The sequence below is a fragment of the Anopheles maculipalpis genome, chromosome 2RL (genome assembly GCF_943734695.1).
Source record: "Anopheles maculipalpis chromosome 2RL, idAnoMacuDA_375_x, whole genome shotgun sequence".
NCBI lineage: Eukaryota > Metazoa > Arthropoda > Insecta > Diptera > Culicidae > Anopheles > Anopheles maculipalpis.
The window spans coordinates 25,880,547-25,903,974 of record NC_064871.1 but is presented as its reverse complement, the minus strand read 5'-3'; the positions used below and the strand labels follow the sequence as shown (position 1 = coordinate 25,903,974).

Here is a 23,428-nt window from a genome sequence, read left to right as displayed (position 1 = left end):
TGCGAAAAATCAATTAAGCACCTGAAATTCCTTTCAATTTTCATTTCACTCATTGGTACGATCGCACGTACCAGGGTATGGATACAAACACAAATGAACACGCACAGCATGCAATCGAATCCAACCTCGATCAGCGCGGAGCTTTTCAAGTCCAGCTGTTGAAGCTGCAAACAAAACATAGGGGGGACACACAGCGCAACACCTCTCCGAAAGGTTGTGGTGAGCCGCGGCGGGTGGCTTTACGTTTCAATTAGCTTTCGTTTTGGTTTATTTTGTTTTGTTGTCTGTGTGTGATATGGAGCAGAATCCCAGGCAGTTTCCCTTCACACCCTTAACAAACGCACGCTTCGTTCGACCAGTCTTCAAGGTTGATTGCGACAATCATGAATAGCGCGTAATATATCAATAAAATATCATACCCACTCTACCACTCTCTCTCTCTCTCCCTCTTTTTCTCTATAGGCCATCCGTTGCCCTTCGGAATCGCGATCACGTTTTAAAGAACGTTATTTCATAGTAAGTTTCTGTGGTGAGCCCTTCTGGCGACCCGGATCCACCGTAGCGACTCTGTCCAGCTTGCAGGATTTATTCCTTGCTGTTTTGTCACACAAGTGTCGAACAGCGTTTTATTGACACTCTTGTCGTACAAATTGGGGCGCTTGAACACACTCTGCACATGGCTTTGCTGGCGCGAAAATACGACAGTGCCTACCCCCACCAAACAATCGTACCTTGAACTACAGAGACAACATAAATAAATTCCATCCTTATCCTGCCTGCCCCGAATGACACTGCCGCACGGGATGGCTTTCTTAAGCGTTACAGGTCACCCTGCACCGTGGGAAACAGGGGGGAGGGAAAGGTACTTCGCAATGTGTTCCTTCATTATTGCACAATACCCTTGACGTTGTGAGGATATCCCAGGACAAGAATAAAACGCCTCAGAGCGCCATTGATCAGTCGTGCGCGAGTGGTAGGAAGTTTATTGTAAGTATGGATGACGGTTCGTCATTTATGATGGTTCCAATACCCCAATGCATGACGTGCTCAATTAAAAATGATGATGATGATGATCGTTGCCGAGTACTGAAGGTTGACGCTTTGTCAATAAAAAAAAAGTACTGTTGCTGAATTCAATTTCAATTTATTGGTACTGGCAAGGTTTTATGCCGGCGATAAATCGCAATCGGGCAGTGTCGTGTGTTCTGATTGAGTGCCAAATTGTGCAACAAGTGGTGCTTTTTGATAACGAAAGCACGCTAAAGTAATAAAGCGGTTTTTTACGGCACACGATAATGCAGACGCTGTAATTTGCGTTTTGAATGTTAATGACTTTTTGGCGATCGAAATGAGAATTTTCTGTCGAAATTATGTGAACGGAAAATTATTCACAGAAAATCAGATCTATAACTTGATTAGTATATCAAGGAATACAATACCGAATTAACACCTCTCGCTGTTCGATGTATGTTCCACCACTCAGAAGGAATGATCTTCAAAGTCGCAAAAACTAGGAAAAATAAAAAAAAACTAGCTGTCTATCAAACGCTCACCATCTCTTGTATCTAATCTTCAGCATAGTAGAAAAAAACACCCAAATGTGCTACCCACAAACAAAAACCCATTCAGTTAATATTTTGCCAAACGTAACCTTGTGCCGAATGCGATCTGCAACACGTCATCGAGCGCTTCTGGTGCTTGTCATGTGGAGGAACCATCGCAAAACCGTGTCTAGGTCATGTCTTTGCCCGAACAACCTAACATAATCAACCATTCGCAGCGCTACAAAACGGTCAAAACAACCGAGCCTCCAACATGCTTAATTGACCTCACCGTCGAAAGGAGAAAAAAGCCGAGGACTAATGGTTTGCCCATCACATAAAAGCTCTCTCGTCTGTGTGAAAGCGGTTTGGCACTGGCAACTTTAGGGCCAGGGAAGTAACATAAAATTTTGGCACTATTTAAGCAACGGGTCCAAGTCCAATTGATAAAAAGCTTAACGGCACCGAACGCGAAGTTAGATTACGCTCAATAAAGTGTTCATTACGCGATCGTTACACGTGGTCGGTGATACGCTGTGAAGTTCTGCAATCACTGACATTTCTCGTTCCGTGTTACCCTTCGATTATGATCAGCAGGGGGTCGGCTAGTCTGCCTACAACCACCACGGATCGCCAAGATGGATAATGACGAAAAGACAAAAAAAAACCCATAGGATACTAACTCATACACACGCGGCATTTCTGGCGTGTAATAAATATATCAATCAAGAGACACCATCGCTGCTCGGTGAGGTGGACGCAACGCTCCGGCAAAGTGGAGTCAGGCTGAAATTTGTCGAGCCCGACTGACCGACTGACGATGTTTGATGATGACCTCTAGCTTAATTAGCCGGTGGTGTGTCCGTGTACCTTGAACAGGTCCAGAGTTTCCTTGGGTGGATCAGACACGCGAAGCTATGAAATTGCTTTTTTCGGTTACACAGCAAAAACCTTTGCTCCAGATCGATTGGACACGGGTACACGTGCAGTATTCGGGTATTAATGAAATTCGCAACGGTGTTGGGGCGAGGTGCGTGCGTGTCTTGTTGGAGAATTGTCTCCAATTGACAGGGTCGGAAAATTGTCTCGTGTCACCATTGGAATGAGACATAACTGGCTCGTTGTCAATCATGCCTTGAACTATGAGTTTTTATTAAATGAATTTCATTAACTCTGCATGAACCTATGAATTGCATTACCATTATTGAACAGCCGAATGATACACTTGTATGCATGTAGACTGGTTCTTCTAGGAGTTCTCATACTTACTTATTTAACAAGCAATATTTTAAAATAGTGAATGTTCAAGATAATGAGGGTATCATTCTCAAAAAATCCACAGTAAATAGCAATTTGTTGGTACTGTTAATATCGCTCCAACCGTCTCGATCACGTATGCAAAGTGTGTGATAATGGTGCACCTTAAGCACTTGTCTACACCTACCTGATAGATCGATGAAAAGTGCCCGTTCGTTCGCATCTGGGATCGGTTCTGTGGCTGCGGTGATCCCAACGGTGACATCAGATGGTTGCTGCTGGCATACCCGTGCATCTTTCGGCTGAGCGGTTGGTAGATAGCACCATTCGACGAGAGAATATCTGTAAGCACCAAATGGGAAATGGACAGCAATGAATAAACAGTGTTGTATCGTCACCAAAACATCTCCCGATCAACATCGACCGATCGATCGTTTTGATTGCTGTTAATTAAATATCGTTCTGCGCGACACAGTGTATCGTGCAATGAATGGCCCTCCGAAAGTTGCCCAATCCCCGTGCGATCCATTGCGTAACGTCCACTTCGAACAGTCGTACCAACGCATCAAGCAATCAAAACAAAACAATCGTAATGATCCGAAACACACCGTACCGGATTGTGCGCGATGCTGTCCGTGCTGAGAAGAAGGTGTCAAATTGCACACGTTGTCCTGTCAGCTTGCGTGAAGTGGCGTGAAGCCGAAGGAAGGAACTGGAGGAAGGCGTTGCAATATGCAATTTTGAGGTTATTCCAATACGGACACACAGCCACAATGCAACGGGTGCAGCTGAAGAGAGAGCGCATGAACGTCACGCACCGTACAAACGAACGCTGGTGTGCCGTTTTCCGATCAGCCGGCAATTTTTGGCAGACAGCCAATGGAATGCAACTGTTTTTGTGGTTGCGATCGAATGCAAACAAAATGTCATAATGATAATAATGATAATAATGACCTGCCGTCAGGTTTACGGTGGAATGGCGCTGGCATTTGCATATAATTGGCAGAACGACTGATATTTCAGCAATTTTACTTCCCATACCACCGGCCTTCGAAGGTAGACGAGGTAAAATACACAAATGACACGCATCGCTTTGCGTACGAACTGTACAAATTCTTCAAGAACTCTCCCGGCTGTTTGGGGTCGCGCCTCTTAAAAAGCCGTTGTCCCATTCACAACGAAGAACATAATTGACCGCAAACGTTCCGCGCAGTGCCTGATGTGCTGAATTTTACAACCACAACTCATTACCGGGTTTGATGCAGGCGTGTAAGTGAACAAAATTCCGAAAACTGATGAAAAGAAACTGGAGCGACAGCTTTTCATTTACGCAGCATCACAAATTGAAGCATGTTAAAGGGTTTACGACACGCTAGGAAAAAGTAAGACGAGTTTTAGACCTTTTTACCAGTGCGTGAGTTACACAGTACCAACCGGAAGATGCGTAAAATTAAAACATTCAAAATTGGACGCAGGACCACACTACTTACGAGCGCATCAAGATGGCCGTATAGTGCATCCACCAATTTGGGGCGTAAACCAACCGTTCCAAAAATAAAAAAAAGCCTCATTTCCCGCTCCTACTCTCACTTGCTTTTTTCACGCCAAATGAGTGCCGAAAAGGAAAATTGCCCCTAACAATGCGACGATCGGTGCAGCGCGCAACAACTAATCGGCACTCGAACAAAAGGCAACTACACACAGAAAGCAAAACCTTTACCCGCACCGCACAGGAAAAGAAAGTGAGCGGGTCTACGGGTCGTGTTTGATCTTGGATTGAGACAAGATTCGCGTTTGCGTTTTTAAAAGGGTTGCACAAGACGCGGGGCGAGTGACGGAGAAAAGAAAAGGAGATGATAGTTCTCCTTCGTATGTAACATTTGATTGCGTTATGTATCATGTACAGAAAAAAAACCGCTTGTTAAATAACACTATGATTAATCAAACCGTGTAACACCGGTAGCGGTGATATGATTAGTAGACGAAGGTCGCAACACTCGCTATTGAACAACTCGGGCACATTCAGCCGGCAGCAGTGGTTCGGTACGTGTGAACCACTTCAATCGGGGTGCAGATTTGATCTGGTGGGGTAAAACCGACAACAAACGAAAAACCAGCATACGTATCAACCCTTCACCATTTATGGAGATCGGAGAATGTTCGATCAAGAGTCCACTATAATAGCAGCATAATTCAGCATTCAAGTGCTTCGACACCAGACGCGCACACACATACATGCAACCTCCCGTAGAGGCTGTACGTGTCCTTTACTTCGTGTGTATGGAGTTTGCCCTCCAAACATCATCCAATGGCAACAATGGGCAATGTTTGCTGCGTGCGTACGATCGTGAAACAACAACATCAAATGTCTACATAACGCCATCAGGCGCAACGTAACACGCGCTCGGGATGAATACGGGCACCGGAGGAATGGGCACGATCTCCGTAAAAACGTCCTCACTGTTGCTTATTCCGGTAGCCGGCAGCGTTTGGTCGTCTATGTTGTGGTGGGTGAGCAACATACACTTTGTGCATAACATTCTTGCAAAATCACACCTCACCATTCTGGGTGCACGAACGTTCTTGGTGATTTGAATTCAACGTTCAGTGTTGGAAGCATCGAGCTCGTTTTGGTTATGGTTGCTTTCAGATACTATTAACGTGTTGTTTCACCTCAAGGTTCAACTGTAGCCTGGGGTACATCATAGTTTTTTTTTAAATGAAACTTTTAACGAGCGATCTTTTTAAAACTTTTTTTCATCTTCTATTTCGCTCTCATCTTATTCATCTCATTCCATTTGTATATCGACCTATTTCTAAAATATTGCTTGCTAAAATACCACCTCCTAAGGTACGGAACGCACAAAAGAAACGCATGCATTTTATTTTCAACTCCACTATTCATTTGCAATGGACACGCAATACTGATAAAAAAGCTACACATTCCTTCGATACAAACGTTTGTTACCGCTTGTAGGAATTGTAATGTAAATTGAACTGTTCAGCTATGCTGTGTGAAGGTTCGCTTCGGCTTCCAACTGCATTCAATTCTTCCGGCTGAGTGCAAGATTTACCGATAAGCAAGAATAACTACACAAACCAACCATACCGCTTACCGCTTTGCACAACAATCGCACACGATATGCAAATTGTGCCTTCGAAAGGCTTTGTGTGGATCTTTGAGGTGGTTATTTGCGATCACAATGACTTTATGTTGCATTTTTACCAACGTGTGATTTTGAGATTGTAAAGCCACAGAAGAAAGTACACCATAGGATAAGAACACTACATATGTTTTGCATAAACGATCACCTGAGGTGTTGCCGTGCTCAGTGAAACAAGTAACACTAGGTTGAGCACGTTTACAAATACGCACCTAAATCGGATGGCATCTCAAGCGTCACGCAGCAAACAAGATTCAAAACTCAAACATAACACTCCACAACCAATTGTCCAAAAATCTACGCTTCTTGCTACACACTTCAATCATGATTCATAACGTAAACCACCACGCAAATGATTTCCATTTAATCGTCCATGGAAACGTAATGGACCGCGGCAACATCGACAACAGCAACCAGCAAGAAAAAAGATGTTAAATCAACCGCAAAATGATTCAACATGTCAGCACTTACGCGTATCACGAATGGCAAACTGTCATTCCACTCGGAACGGATCCGCTGGGCTCGCGAGCAATGCGCGTAAATCAGTGAAAAAATCGTTCTTCACGATTGAACTCGCACCGTCGTTTACTTTCATTCTTTCATGCCTGCCACACGTTGGAAAGCGGGTTTGCTTGCTTTCTGGGGTAGGATTTTGGCTGTTTTGAAGCCTTAATGTCAGATGGAAATGTTTCCTGTGCAACGATCGACCAGCACAGGCTTGGTATTTCGTGCAGCTTCTTACAATGCCCTGCGGAACGGAACGAAACCGGAACGAATTGGAACAATTTTACAGTCAAATTGAAACGACAGCATAAGCATAAGAGCGGTAACGGTAGTTTTGTAATGCAAATGGGTCAAATATGTTTAATACGGAATTCGCGTAGTGCATTTCGTTACAATTCATAAACTTTTTAAGTGGTTTTTGTTGTGCTTTTACAAGCCGCAACAAGCGGCTAAGGAATATTGAAAAATATTAATTAAAAAAGCAATTTGCCTTTACCTGGCGGCGTACAGTAAGGTGCCGTAATTTTGTTTGCAAATCATTTTCACGGTACGCCTTATTTTATTTCTCTACCGATCCCATCACGGGTATGGCAGGATAAAGAAACCGGCTCCCGGTATTACACAGACACACACGGCGTGACGTGTGGATTAGTAAACTTTTCAACCCCCCAATCCGGGTATTTACGATCGAGAAAAACAAGCCAAACTGGACGATCTCCAAATTTTTCGCTAATCCATTGCGTATCGTGTCAGGTTTGTTGCTTGCTTTCCTATTGAAGTCTTTCCCGTGCAATCCTGCTGCTCCATCACGCATCAAATGGCGTGAGAGTGCGAAGAGAGAGAGAGCAAGACGACACAGGCAGATGTCTAATGGAGTGTTAAAAAAACGGCTCAAACCTTCCCATGGATGGCATTTAAGCCATAGCGTGACGAATGTTGCAGATTGAATTAAAACGGAAGGTTATTGTTATTAATTCGCTAACTAAGACCCACCAACGCGACTCTCGCCACAGCACGAGAATGTCTTCGGGTGCAAAATATGGCTAACAAGGTTATCATTGTTGGATGTAGCTTTCCCACACGATTAATTTCGTACGACAAATCTGCATATTTATCTGTATCGTAAATTGCGTGCCTCACAATCAATTGTAATCATAAGTTATGACGGTTGGAAATTTATGTACTGCATGCAAAAAGAAACAACTAATTTATTGGGTGTCGAACATAAGTATTACATTTCATATTGTGTTGTGCCTTTTTGTCAAAAAAGCTTTAATCCTTCCTTAAAAAAAGAGATGAGTATACTTTGAGAAAATTTAAAGTTTGATTCATCCCCCAAGGAAAAGGTGGCATTTAAGATGAATGCTCAAGGTTTTCTGTTTTGTTTCTTATTAACAGCATTAAAATGTGGTTCACAATTAAATAACAGAACAAGAACAACGCTAATTGCTCAGTTTATATTCGCATCCTTTGCAAAAGCACACCCCACTGACTGGTAATTCTACGCTTTATATCCAACATTAGCTGACCTTACCAATAAAAACGAGCAATGCTCACAAGAGTACACAGACCGACAAAAAAGTCCTTCCAGCTACCAGTGTCCATTTTGTCGGACCAGACTCTACACTCAATGTCAGCCGCAGATCGTAATGGTGGGCAAATTAAATTTTTATGTATCATAAAACGTCGTCGTCGTCGTTGGAGGTGAGGTTCTGCCATGATAACTGCCATGTTTCGCACCCTACTGCAATGGTTAGGCCACCGGAGCTTTGCGCCGAGAAAGGAGCGTACAAGAAGTTCAACAAACAAACAAAAACCTGGAGTATCGGTATCATAGCGTTGACACTTGACCAACACGAGACCGATCGGTCTGCTGGGGGTCGAACTTAACTTCTGTGTAAACACTTACCGTCATACGGCCCACAGCACAATGCGGATCCCTCGATCCTTCACATTGGGAGTAGGTCAAACATTAATGATTACCCGAATGATTGCGCAAAGTAAATGCAACCAAATGCAATAAAAAGTGCGTTCACGCACACAAACACACAGCTGAGTTGCACTACGTGCTCAGGACCAACCGATACAAACTCGTCAACATTGAGCATAAGGAAATAAAACGCAAAATTAATTTTCCTTCCCCCTTTGGCCCCCGGGGTTATCTTTCGAGATGGTAAAAGGCGCTGAAAATGCATATCGTCAAGATTAAAAGCGGGAAGGCTCCATACGAGGCAGCAGGAAGGGCGGAATGCAAAAAAAAGGAGACATAAACCGACCGAATGTTCGCACCCTTCAGCCTTACCGACGATCACATCAACGGCAGTCCGATTCCGATTCGTAATTAACCGATACTAATCCAACCCGCAATCGTACTGGCCCGGCTGTGGTGCCAGAAATCCAGAAAGATCAAGTATCGTTTGTGGTTTGTGCGGGACCACGAATGGGTGGCGTTCGAGAAAAGTTCATCAGTCACCGAAACTGAACGGTCGGACCCACGGTTTGGCTGCAACGGGCAGAATTGACACAAGGTCAGTGACGACCCAATTACGGTGACGATAGCGAAGAGGAAGACAACGACAACGTGCGTCGTATTTTGATTGGCGGGCAGAAGTTCAAAGTGATTTTGCCGCTGGTACGTACGCAAACCGGGATCACCGGTCCCGGTCCGTTTCGTTTATCATTTGCACGGATCCTATAATGGGCATTTTTCAGCCGAGCAGACCGCGGGTAGCTGGGTGGATATCCTTCCGAAATCTACGCAGTGCACTCGTATGCAATCGGGAAAGCGATGGGGGCCGTTCCTTTGACAGGTTGATCGAGAGGTGTTAAAAGGAGCAACCGAACCGATCGGACTGAAAGTGAAGTAATAAAGATATCGCTCGTTTTAATCACGAGCAAGCATTCACTTTGTTCACACGTGCCATTAAAAAACCACAATCAAAACGGCAACATGGTTGGTTGCGGTTTGAAGCCGCAACGAGGGAGGAAGAGAGAGCCCTTGAAGAGAGTTAGTGTTGCATAAAGTGTTGGAATAAAAAAGTGATAATACATCACTTCCTCTTGACTGATGATGTACAAAACACCTGAAGATTTTCAAGGTGAAAATTTACATTCAACCAATAACGTTAGCAGATAGTTTGGTTCCATTGCACATTCCATTCCGACTGTGTTCGGTTCCGTCAGGAAACAACCCGAACCGAAAGGAAGCGAACGAGATTGCTTTAGGAAATTAATTTAAAATTACCCTTCCGAATCGATCGCATTATGGGACAGATCGACTCTCGGGATAAAATGTGTAGGAAATCATTAAAAAATGCCTTATCTATCCACTCAGCCACACTCACCGTTGTCCATATCCGCCTGCATGCGCGTTGCCGGATGGTGGGCCGGGTGTATCGACGGGACCGATTCCTTCTGTGCCTGGCAGTGCGGGCAGGCTTCGTTCCGGAACATGCACGAGTAGCACCGTTCGTGACCGCAGGCGTCGATCAGCTTCCTTTTCTTACCCTTATCGAACGGCATCTGACAGCTCGGGCAGACGGCGCCTCCGGTTTCGTTTTCCAGTATCTTACGGATCGCTGCCAAATCTGAAAGTAAACGAAAGCAAACGATTTTTAGCTCACGGTTGCTTGGGTAGGTTGCCACAAACTGCACCACACTATCGGCACCAGAGAATCAGCGGTTTTGGGCTTCGTCTTCGGTAAAAGGTTCTGTGCGGTGAGCCTGCACTGACCACGACCGAAAACGTCCAATTCCAAAGACACTGGCCCGCCGCTAGAAAATAAAAGGGCCATCGCCTTTTCGGGGAGACCGGCAATCGAGGGGAGAAAAAAGGTCAATAAATTAATGACGCCTCATTTACCACCCTGTCGACGAGCGGTCGAACGGGCTCATTCACTCGGCTCATTGTATTAGAGGCGGAAACGAAAGTCACAACATTGGGCGTTGTTGGACTGTTGAACGGGGGGCCGATCATGGCATGACCTTACCTAGGCGGTGTTAGCCCTTTGGCACTGTTCCACTGCTCGTAAATTCCACCCTTTTGCGCGCCCAGTTAAAACTAGGCTAGGATTTACTGCAGCCCTCGACAAAACACTGACTGTGTGCATTTTAGCCGGTGCGGAGCGAAATTTTCAACCCGGCGAAAGCACACCAAATGCCAATGCTCACATAGAAGTTTCAAGCGCAAACATCACTCAACCACCGATCACCGACCAGGCAGCGCCGCGCAACATCGAGAACAATCGATTTTTCAAATTTGCAAATATTAATAACCAATGTCCCGCGGTCAAATGCTGGGACACTCCCCCCGTTTGCAACTGCCAACTCCCTCTTTCGGGTGGAGCACCTGCTGTGTGTTGCCGTGTTTGATTCAGCGGGAGGTCCCGAGACCGCACCCGGGACCCGACACACTCGGGACGAAACAGAAAGGGTCCCGGAAAAGACGATTTGACAGGTTGCAGATTCGCCGGTACGCGCTTACCTAGCGTGATTGAACTTTGTGTGAACAGCTGCGTGTGCCTCAAGGGGAAGTTTTTGCTTGCTTCGGTCGAATAACTGTTTGCAACAATGTTTGCCATGTTCGAAATGCATGTGACATTGTAGACCGAGCCAGTGAAAAACGTTCAGAAAAGGAGGTACATTCGTTGTGTCAAGCATTGGAGTCCGATCCGATCTATGCCGTCTGCTATTTTTAAATATCATATCGAACATATCGGGATCAATAGCATGTAGAATTTGTTGGATTCAAGCACATATGCACACATACACTCATTTCTTGAGTGGTGATTTGCGTTCGCCAAAACTTCGATCCATACCCGCAACAATAAATCATCGTTCCTTCCTCATCGCGCCCCTCATGACCCGCAGCACAAACGGGCAAGATTAAACGGTTGAGATTTACTCCCGGGACCTGAGCCTCGGGTGCACGATTTCTTCCGCGAATATTTTGTCAGTTTTGAATGTAAACAACTTTTTCCTGCCCGTCGGAGATCGATCGGTCTCCAGCTCAACAATAACGGTCCAGACGGGGCAACGTCTAGAAGTAGGTCACTACTACGGCGCACATGTACCGGGAGTTGTTGCAACGTTCCAGGACGAAAGAAACAAAGACGGAATTGTACACTCGTACAGCGGGTGCCAAGATGCTTCGATGCCCTGCGACCGAGAGTTATTGATCGTTGCGCTGTTGACCTTTGCGGGACTATTTGGTGGTGGAAAACCAACCGTTCGATGCCGGTGTGTGCGCCGTTGTTGTTTTATTAGATTTTCTCCCGTAACAGGTTATATCGATCGGTCGGTTCATTTCTATTTCTGAATTCTCACCTGACTTTAAGGGCAATGCTGGTCAACTATGACAAACATTTGCAGATTATTCGTTTCGAATGTTTAAGCGTCAGAATGCTCCCTTTTTTCTTTTGTGTTTAAATCGATCCCTTCACCGGCTAGACCATGTAACGGGTTGTTCGCAAAGTGGAATTAGATTTCAATTAGTGGGTGATTAATTTCGGTCACGTTTAGCCAAGATATGGTTTGCAGCAGCTATGAAGAACGCCCGGTAATAACGATATAATGCAACGATATCTATGCGCTAACACGATCACGGACTGCCAGATCCATACCATAACTCTTCCCACAGACAGAGAACGTGCTCAATGCACAGTGTGGCACCATCATGCACCATCTGGCGCAAATGCATTCCAAGAAGAGTTGCATATTTGATGCCTTCCCTAGCAGTATACAGAGCTTACACACTTCGTGATCCTTGAAACAGTTCAAGCGGATTAGATCGTTTCCCGCCAACCTACCACAAATCCAATAAACACTGGTGAAAGAACTTTTCCCGAATCCGGTTCCATTCTGTGGCGGCTGCGGTCGGAGCGGACGTGCAAAACATACTGAACATAGTTTTCGCTAATATCGTGACAGTGAAACGTGTTCGCAGCGAATGAGTTATGGCGGGGCAAGTTAATTCCAGACCCGGAGTTTGATCGCTTGTTTTTCCACATTCAGCCTGTCAGCAGCATTAGACAGGACGGGACGGTTCAAGAAATTGACTATCGGTCTGTCATCGTACCGCACGAAAAATGTCTGAGAACATGCATTCTAATGGTTGCGATCAGTTTTGGTATGTTCGGTGAAAATGTTGCGCAAGAATGTGATCGTGTTATCAGCGGTCGAATTTCACCGGCACACAACAATTGCGCCGATGGACAACGTTGTTAGTGGGAACATACGTTTGTTCTGTTACTACTACTCCTCACACGCTCTCGCACACACTGTTCCGTTGTATGTTCCCGCAAACGTATCCAACAGGCTCGTTTGTTTGGGCTTTCTACATAATTTATGATTGTCGCAGATAGGATCGAAATAATAAATTGGCACTGAGCGCTAGCGGGATTTCCGCGCGGTGACGGCACCTAGCCTCACAAATCCTTTCACCTTAACGAGCCTTTGCCTGTAAGTAGTCTGCGGGCTGTGCCGCGCTGGCCAAAAAGCCGATTTGGCTAATTTGATTAGGGTGGTGAAAGTCGGCTTGAGCTAGACCGGCTATAAAATTAGTCAAATGAAAATAAAACAAAATGAATTAGTTTCACATTGCCACCAGAGTGCGGCTCGTACATCCCGGCCACACTAAGCGCGACTTCTTTTCCGTGTCCCCGGTTGGTCCGTAAGATATTTTTACGATAGATCATTTTCGTTCGATCACCCAATTAATTATAACGCTTTTCCTCCCTGGTGGAGGAAGCGATTCTTCGACCAGTTGGTAATACAAACCGGACAGTGACCGCATAAACTGTGATGGCGAAAATTGGATTGCCCTAGTCGTAAATAAAGGACGCACTAGGGGAGCAGATTGTAGTCCGGTCGATAGCTCCGTTAGACTCCTGTGTGTGTGTTAGGCTCTCATCTCATCCAAGATGAACCGGGGTGGGTCAAATTTGCAAGGGTTTTGGGCATTGATTGATGCTGCGATATGTTAAGCTACATTTTGTTGTGATGTTGTTGTAGCTGCAATCTTTCACCCTAAACGGACCACCAACCTAACCGAGGGATGCTCGGTGTGGGAATACCGAATGCCGCCAAATTTATGATCCCCTATGCCACCGGGAGGATGAACGTTGTAAACAAAGAGAGGAAGAAAAAAGACAACCTTCGGCCCAGTGAAACTTTGTGAATGATAGCTATCATTTTTATTCTGATCGATATCTTTTAACAAGACAACTGTGAGCCGGATCTGAGCTTTATCGCTGTTGCTTTGGATCATTAGAGAGGATTTTACGCTTGCTGAAATTTATCAATAAAGCTAGCGAAGCTTGAGGATGAAAGGAATTGAATTATAAGGCCAATGATTCCTAGAAATGTTCTTTCGTTTCTAACTCCGGATGAAAACATATGAGTGAAACATCATTTGATAGCTTTAAAAAATACTAAATACTACATAAAACATTTCTTCAAGGTCTGTTAGCCCCGAGGATCAGCATGCTTCAATTACTACTTCATAAAATTTAGAAACATTGTTCCCTAATTCATTGACCAAGCTACCAGAGTATAATGGTGCTTTAATACAAGAATTACATTTCGCGACTTCCATTAACATTTCAATTTCAGCTACAGTGTTCAGCACCGAACCTTAACCAGCATTAGATAAAAATCTGAAATTCTAATTCAAAAGCTGTAGAGCATCACCGTTGAACATCGCTTCCTAATGTTTGGTCTGTGCGCGATTGTCCAATTAAAATTTCTCACATATTTTTTGCCACCCCTTGGGTCGCTCGGATACATTTTTTCACTCTTCCCTTACTTCATCATGGTCGATTCATGGTACCATTGGCGTTCCATGTTGCTAAAGGGAACTCGTGGGCAAACAACTATTCTCTACTATACCCACCTCACCTTTAACATAATCGTGTCGCGTACCAGTATGTTGTATTTCATTTTTTTTAATGTTTTCTTGTTGATGAAACAAGCCCGAACATTAGAAGATAGCTAAAAGAAAACTTCCTTACGAACAAATTGCAAAGAGAAGGAGATAAAACCTGGTAGGTCAAAATCTGTGTGGTAAATGCATTACCTCTTGTTGAGAAATTCATTGTTTTATCGCCTCTCGAGTTTCATCTTAAATCACATTTTCAGCACTAAGGTAGAACTAGCGAACTCACGTTAATGGTTAAAGATTACGGATTACCCATTCCCGGTAAGTTTTGGGGAAAAGAAAATGGGTTGCAAAGGGACGACAGACCATTCCTGGAAATTGACGACTAACTTGAAAGACGGAAAAAAGATGTACAAAAATCTTCCTCCTTTACTAGTTAGCTCGTGCTTAATTAAATTAAGCAAAAACCTGCACCAAACAACCACAACATTAGGCATTAGGACCATGTAGGCCACACGAAGGGATCTGCGTATGTTTTTAGTAGTTTTTTTTGTGATGTTCATCTTTTATTTTGCGTTATGTAGGCTATCTATAAACGATCATCGCTCCACCACCAACCATTCTACCCTGATGCCCACGAGCAGTTTAAGAGCATTTGTTTCCGAACTGTCTGCCTGCCGTTTCCCCGTCGGTTTGCTTTTGTCTCTGCTTTCAACAGTTTTCTCTGGCGCACGAGATGTCACGAGCACTGTTTACGCGTCGGGTTTGAGACGAAATCGCAATGACTAAACAATCGCTTCCATTTTCACCTGGCGTGCGAAACGAAAGTAAAAAAAAATATAAAAAAGTCATCCACCTGAACGACCCGTTGACGCTAATCTTAATTCATCCATCAAACCAACACCAAACGGCAGATTTATGCTATTTATACTTCGTAAGTCTTTCCTCCCTGGCCGGGTTTTGAGTCAACGTTGCCCCATTTGAGTGGGTACCACCATTGGTGCGGATTTTTGGCGGAAGCTGTTACTCTGCTTCCCTGCAATTCGTTCAAATTTATATTAACGATGTCCGTAGCAGAAGTCCATCAGAAAAAAAAAGAAAATTTGATGATCGCATTTTATTGGCAATGTTTCTTTGGTGGTGATATCTTGTGGTGAGGTCTTATTAAAGTGTGACATAAGCAGCATTCGTGAAATACAATTATAAATTTGTAACACGAAATGAGCCTAACATGGTGGAGTTGTATTTCATGAGCAGCTTTTATGCTCTGAACTGTTTAAGCTGTTTGGCAAACTTTCTTCGCTTCCGTTCCGTTCCCGGATTAGAAAAGCACACCACGGTTCCCCGGCGGTTTCGGAAGATTTATACACGCCCCAGGCTCGCAAACAGCAATCAATCAAATTTTCCGCGTGCGAATAGTGTGAAAACTTAGCGCGCGCACGATCATTAGTTTTATAAGCTTAGCGTTTGTTTACGAGCACGGTTGTAAGGCAATGGATATGATGCCGAAACAAATCACCTGACAAATAGAACTGCTCTTGTTTTGCGAATGCTGTTGTGAAACAGCACTCCCATTTTGCTTACAGGCACAACCAACTAACAAACAAATCCAATTACAGATGCTGTGACCGTTCCCCGTGTACCGTGGACACTGGTGATAACTAATGTTTCTGCACACGCCGGAAGCGATCACGTGGCAAAACTTCCTCTTTAGTCTGCTTTTTCCCGTTTTCTAGTAAATGTGCATGTGAAAGCTCTCTTGACAAATAAATTACACTTATGACGCAAATAGACAAACAAAACTATCAACTATAGACGCGTAGAATGGCTTGCCGTACAGTGTTATGATAATGCTCCGCTCTGGTTAAAATAAATCAAAAGCGATCCATACACATACACCGCCGGCCAATAAACGCCAAATTCATCAATGACCACCCGATAAGTTTTGATCGACATAAAAGCCCTTCAATTCGGATCCAAAGCCAAAACACCGCTCGATCTTACGATTACTGTTTCACATAGCCTCCATACACTCACGGAAACCGCTTGCAGCGGAAAAGGTCAGTTTTCGATGCAATTCACACGTACCCTCGGACCGAGCTCGATGCGTGGAGAGCCTCTCGTCGTGTAATTCGACGACGGCAGTCAATGTCAAGATATTATTGCTTAACGATCGCGACACCAGCTACGGTAGGAAAACATTCTTTCCAACCTGTACTTCATCAAATCAGCCCGATCGGTACACACTCTCTCTCTCTCTCACCGCTTCCCGATTTCGGATCGATCGCAACCCGACACCAGTTTAGCCGCCAAAGTTTAAGTCTTGCCAGCCCAAGGCTACCCACACACCGGCAAGCATACTCGTGATCGTGAGTCGGTCGAGTATTGTGGACAAGCAGTTGAAATTATTATCATATCCGTACCGTCATCTATCATGCTGGCTAGTAATCGACTCTCGCGATCCCACGGTACCCGGAGCGGACAAAACAAACAGAAAAGTTGTGAAGCTCTATAAACAAATTTAAGACAATCAATTAGCAAGGACACACACACACACACACGCATACACCGGTATGCTCTTTTGGGCTAGCATAACGCGCACTGACCTCCAATTCCATTCTTTTGCCTTTCATAGGAAAATTTGACGAGCGCCAAATGGGAATACTGGAATTGCGCCCATCCGTTACGATCCGTGAACGCGTCGTGGAAGTTGATTGATAAATAGTCTGATTAATGATAAAATTTTATTATCCTACACTCGGAAGGACACACTGGTGACATAGGTTGGGAGACACAAATACTTTAACTTATGGTATGTAGAATATCTTCAAAAGACACAGGTATGCTAAATGCACGGTCAAGCGAGAAACCCTTCGATTGAAGGTTACATTACCAGTGCGCGAAAGGAAACTGTGTCCGTTTCCCACGCTCGTGCACGCATGCCAATTTGTAATAAAATGATATTTCTTGCTGATTTGCTACAAAGCAATTCCAATCGCTTATTCCAGAAGTAATTAAATTGGACCATAACTTAGCTTCTGTTGATTATTAAGCGCATAAATTGCCACTGGATGGAATATTTTGTTTTTACACACTGTACGATTTTTGCGCGATTATGGGTGGTAGACGGATACTTCCTCCGTTAAAAGTGAAACCAATTTCATGCTCATCGAAAGGAAGAAATCCCGAAAGAAAGCCTCACACACTCTACCGTTTGCGAATTGGCAGGAGAGGTGTGTGCACACTCGTATACTTCTGCTCCAGCCTAACGTACCGTCTAACGAGTGGAAACACTTTTTGTAACGATATGAGCCAGAAAGTCAAGGGCCGGAGAATGGTGGCTTTGGTTAATAAATTTTCAAGATTTATTTGACAGTACCGCATAAACTTTCGTTTGTTTCGGGTTGGCCAATTTTTTTCTTCTCGCCAACCGCTTGGCGATGCTTCAAAACGTTCACTTTTCGCTTCCTTTCCCGCACCGGTCGGCAAGCACGATCAGCCGTGCTTCCTTCCCCATCGTTACATCCAGCCAGGTAAGGGGGCTGCCAATTGTCGATCGTGTAGCTTCGAATGCAACAAACGTTCCTGTGTGGTGTTCTGGTTATGATTTGCTTTTTTTTACAGCATCCAAGAAGAGGCATTACCTCGGGCCAAAATCGATTGTTGGATGGTGTTTGAACGAAAGCCTTTTTTATCCAACACTTCCTGCAGCATGGTGCTATCGCTTGAGCGATCATTCGAAACTCTTTTCACTTTGCTGTTGTTATTAATTTTCAGTTACCATATTCGTGGCATTTACGAGCGAAGCCAGGTGGAATGATGGAAGCTTTGAAGTGTTCCATAATTCACACTCCAAAATGGAGTAGCAGAAGTAATGGAAGAATGAACGGATTATCGGCAGTAAATGTTAACAAAACAGCACAGGGCAGTAAGGTAACAGGGAAGCATCCGTACTAAATTCAGCCGGGTTCAGCCAACCAGGGCCGGAATGCTAAATTTGCCGAAACCAATTCATTCGATCGACTTGCCACTGCTATTATTTCAAACATCTTTTGTGGCACTGTGTGGAAAAAGGCAGAGATGTTTACAGTTTGCCATAAAAGCATCATTCCTTAAGAGTTTTCATATTTACCCTTTTTTTTGCTATTCTTTGGTTCGATTTTAACGACAAACATAGCTGCACAGAACCGAAGGAATTTGTTGCATCTTGCTGTTGCATTCAATCTGAGCTGTAACCCTGCTGCAAATCTACATAAGTTTTACAAACTAACAGTATAACCGATCCCCTTGTTTCCACTCGCTTTATAACATAACCACGGTGTCGACCAGCTGAAACAATGATTCGTGTTTTTTGAAGCGTGAAAATGAATTCCATCGTCCCGGCGATAAACCGCACCGCGACAGACCGAGCCTTTGTGAGCAAAGCATAAACGATCACATTGGCGACCGGGGAGGGAAGTTCCAACGCTGAGCAAGAAGAAAATAACTTTTATCATAAGCATAACCAAAGAGCTTCTATTCATTTCGATCTGCAAAACAGCGACCTGGTAACGATGCTTCGATGCCTTTGCCAATTTTACGTTTATTGCAACAGAGTAAACCCACGGCAGTGGTGCCGGTAAGGGAGCGAAGATAATTCGGAGGGTGAAATCGAGATTAACCCTACCCGATACGGAGAAATTGAATGGAACAAACCCTTTTCCAGGAGGGTGGCTAACCCTCCTCCTTCCCCCTCTTCCCTCCAATGCTGTTAGTGGAAGAGACGGTTGCTATCCAATTTGGAAATGTTGCAACCAAAACCCTCCTTCCTTCCTCTAGCCATCCAGTTCTTCGGTGCATTCGCGCGGTAAACATTACTTTTAATCAACCTCCAGAAAAAGTCAGACAAACGCAAGCGTTTTGTGAAAAGAAGTCATCCTCCCGTGTTAATACTCAATAATACATTTTTTTTCCACCCGTGTGGTACGGTGTATTCGAATAAAATGTATCTTAGCGAGGGACGAGCCAGCAGTTATTGGCAATACGATTCAATAGCGAGCGACCAGCCATCGATATCATCGCCAACTCAACCGTCCTCCCCGCATCCAGACAGCGACGTCTGGGGTTAAATGTTATGAGAAATTTCGATCTCGATTAGGGTACACCGTTTTCCGTGAATGCCAGGGAGCCATTAATCGCCACTGCGATTGATTGTGGCGTAAGGGAAACAACAGCAATAAAGGGTAGATCTGGGAAGGGTCAAAACTGGTTGCATCTATCACTGTTCGTAAAGCCGTTTTCGTCGGTCAAGCTTGACTGTTGGCCAATCTAATGGTGTTGCACTTATCATGAACGGACGATCGGAAGGTTTGGAACCTGTATGACTGCGATACAGTGGGAATGGGGAAATAAAGTCATAAAAAGGGTCTTTTAGCTCTTGTGTAATAAGATCTGTAGATGATACGGATGTTGCAATTTTTCTCATACTTTTTGCATTAGCCGTCTCGCGATGTGAAATGAAATTTTGGTAGAAGATACGCGAGCGTACCCAAGTTTAAAATGTTTCCAATTAAAACTTCGTTAGTAATTTGCATCGCCGCCTATTGTCTCATCACATTTTTCTTCCTAATTACGGATCTATTAGACGTGTCACAGCCACAATCACCTCGCAGTTCAAAGCGGCAACTGACTTGATAATTGCTCGTGATAAGTAGCGGCTTCTTTTACCACAGCCGCAAAGCGCTAAGATGAAATGTACCGCACCATTGGCACGTATCGAGTAAAAAGTCACACGAACAGAAAGTGAAATGTGGATCAAGCCCAATCCCTGTGAAATGGTTTACTGGGTGTTTTTTTTTTTTTAGCGGAGCAATTTGTCTGAGCGAAATGGTCCCTTTGCTTGAAAGAAAGTGACGAAAGAATGAAATACTGCCGGTGCGGGAACCACCGTACAAAATGGAAGCTTCGGTAACGAAAGTGGAAAGTCGGCTTCAAGATTTCTTAATCACGCCGATTACTTAACCGTGCGCCGTAAATCTGGCAACGTCGCTGGCTTAAGCAGTTTTGGAAAAAATGAGATCTAAACAGTTTAGCGCTTTCTACCGTACAATGTGTAACGAAATAAATTAGGTTTTGTTTTTCCGCGTCGTATCTCATATCAGACATCAAAACAACATCCTGTGTCAAGTCACCGAAAAAGTATGTCCCTTGTGGGACACCGGGCTCAGGATAAACAATGCAGTGTAATAATGCGTCAACTGGTGTTATCTATTTTTCATCTTAAATCTTTACAAACCAGTAACAACATAACTACCACGAAGGTGCATAAAATATGCGCCTGCATTCTTCATAAAGAACCACCCTAACATCGAGCGGTAGGGTGAACGAGGAAAGAAAAAACCTCCCGGTTCAAGCAACAAACCAAATCAACCCATCGACGCGTGAGACGTTTACGGGGTTTCGGGAGAGAAAAATGGAAATTGTAAACAAGCGAACCGTTTATCATAATTTAAATAAAGCACGCACCCTACCGTCCCTCTGACGCACAACTTTTGACGGCGCCCAAAACGATCCGATCGTTCGTAGTGGTGGTCCCGTTTAGTGTGGTCCCCGTTAGAGCATAAGAAATATGTTTGCTAGCTGCCGATGACTCTCGGCTACCGCTACTACCGTCATCATTGCTGTTGTTGGCCAGCTTTGGTCATAAATCAATCCCAGCTTCAGCCTGGGATCGGTAGGGAATGCCGATGCATCCATCCGTCTCGAACCGGAGTCTCCGCGCGAACGTTGGCAGTGAGCTCTTCAGGCATGGCGCGTTATTCGGTGGTTTAGAGGTAATAGATTTGAAACAGCAAAACCATACGCGATCGCACGATGCCTATTAAATTGCGGGAGTTTGTAAAGTGTCCATTCGCTGACCGGCGCTATTTATCATTATTTCTTGAGTCCTTCTTTTGTCGCCCTTTGTCTACCGCTACAATGGTCATGGGTACGTGGTACAGGCTTCCGCAAACGTCATCTAAAGCTACCGATCGTTACCGGTATGGTACTAGCTGTGGCCGCGCCTTACGCACCACACCTTACGACACCGTTTGTCAGGGGTACGGGGCCACCACGAGCCCGCATCGATTGGGGGTGGATAAGTCGCCGAAACGAATTTTAATCTTATGAACGGTGCAACCCCGGCAAACCTTGCCTGGGAGGGGCTAAAAGATCTTTTTTTTGTTATTGTCCATTCTCCTCTAATCGATGCGGTAAAATTGGGAAAGGCATTCACTGCCCCTTAGTTTGGTCGTGAAACGGTTGACCTACATCGGGCAGCCGGCCACCACTGTGCCACAAATAATAAGCTTCAAAAGATTTGAATACGATACGTCACCGATCGTCAAATGGAGGAGATCAGCGAGCGAGCAAAAACATGCATCGTTCATTTGCTGATGCTTTACGACGCACCTTGCACCGATGGCTGTAAATGTTGTATCTCAGGTTGGCAGTCATAAACTGGCTCGTAACGAACTGATGGCGCAGGGGCAAGTACAACGCGTTGCTGTATATTTTTCATTACAACCATAATTTACACTCCAGTTATAAATCACTGTAAATGGCATTCAAAAACATAAGAACATAAACGTCACAGTCCTGGAGCAGTTATGAATGAAGGCGAGTCTAATGAAGCACTGAGGGAATGGAGAAACATAGAACAAGGGGATTGTGGTTGGAAAATTTGCAATAGATGGTAACTATTAGAATGAAAAGTTACTGGCATAAAGCATAGTAAAAAAACTTCCAACATTTACACATTAATGTTATTGGACATTGATCCCTTTTCTCCATTCGATCCATGCTTTGATCGCAAATCAGCTCCTGCTGGTTGTGCATAATATGCAAGAAATAGGTAAGTTAGATACAGAACTGACAAACCAACCACTAATGAAACGGACACTAACATTTGCTAATCGACTCACCAACGTGCGCACAACCCATTCAGCTGTATGTTGTGTGCGCCTGTTAGCCAAAAAGTCATGCACAATCTCCCTAACTTACAACGACGCCAAGGTGCCACCGACTAGATCACGGCTGGTGGCGTTGTATCACCCCCGACTTGAAGGTTGCCACCGTGGCAGAACAGATTGCAGATCTCGTTACAAGAACGCAGCATAGGAGTGTTGGTGTGGCGATCACTAACAGGATCGAACGCGGTGACAGTGGCGACGATACGGCTGCCCCGCACACACCAGACAAGTTGGCAGTTGAGTCGTTCAATTGATCTACTAACAGAAGGCCATTGGAGAGTTCCGTTCCGCCTGCTCTGGTCGGTTGGAGTGTCTATCCCTACCTGGGAGTGTTTTGCGCTCAAAGCTGTTCACAATGATCTCCCAGAAGATTTCAACTTCTTTTCAATGCGCAGGCCCCTATGACTTAGATTTCGTAGGGGGTGGTGAGGGGGTGGTCGAATGAGGTGAGGCGAGAATCGTGCACTTTTCTGGCGGCAGGCGGTTTCGTTTACTAGCGTGTCCAATTTGTGACATAAGGTAGAATGGAATCGATATCGGGTGAATTGCTGAATGTACCAGAAGAGGTTGAGGCTTCTGTTACCTTTTGCTTGCATTTTGCAACGACATCGCGTACAGCTCATCGATCATCACGATGCAGTAGAAAAGAAAAAAAACAGCTACATTGCATTTTCAACCCGTCCCGCAGCTGCAGTACTAGAAGTGCATGACCTGCTAGTGTAACCTTTCCATGTACATGTTTATTGAGCGTTACTTAGCTCTTCGCGAGCCAATAAGCGAGAATACCCAGCGTATACTCCTGTCACGTAAATAACTAACTTTCTTGACTTACGAATGACTTTTTTGCAGTGCGTGCTGGCATTTCAAATACATCGATTTGCGGTCCGGACCGAATTTAACACGCATTTAATCATGTCAAAACTCTCAGCATTGAAACACGAACCCAAACCTAGCTAGCGCCCGGCTAGATTCAACAAACGTTTTTGCTTTAGACATTCAAACACTCAGCGTGAATGCAGTCGAGATTCATTGATAGTCTGCTAATGGCATCGATACTAACGCCCGACCAGAAGGAAAATGTTTGCTGTGCTCTTA

General features: G+C 44.5%; 2 protein-coding genes across 2 annotated transcripts in view; one reads left to right on the top strand and one right to left on the bottom strand.

Moving 5' to 3' along the window:
• LOC126556635 (tyrosine-protein phosphatase 10D) overlaps positions 1–23,428 on the top strand; it is a 240,056-nt gene that overhangs the window by 60,851 nt on the left and 155,777 nt on the right. The gene's annotated exons all lie outside the window — the stretch shown is intronic.
• Positions 1–23,428, bottom strand: part of LOC126559632 (protein TANC2) — a 100,251-nt gene that overhangs the window by 12,772 nt on the left and 64,051 nt on the right. Inside the window, exons 2-3 of the mRNA XM_050215802.1 lie at positions 9,811–10,053; positions 2,986–3,140 (exon numbers count right to left, since the gene is read on the bottom strand). Coding sequence (XP_050071759.1) covers positions 2,986–3,140; positions 9,811–10,053 — 398 coding nt within the window. The remainder of the gene's footprint in view (positions 1–2,985; positions 3,141–9,810; positions 10,054–23,428) is intronic.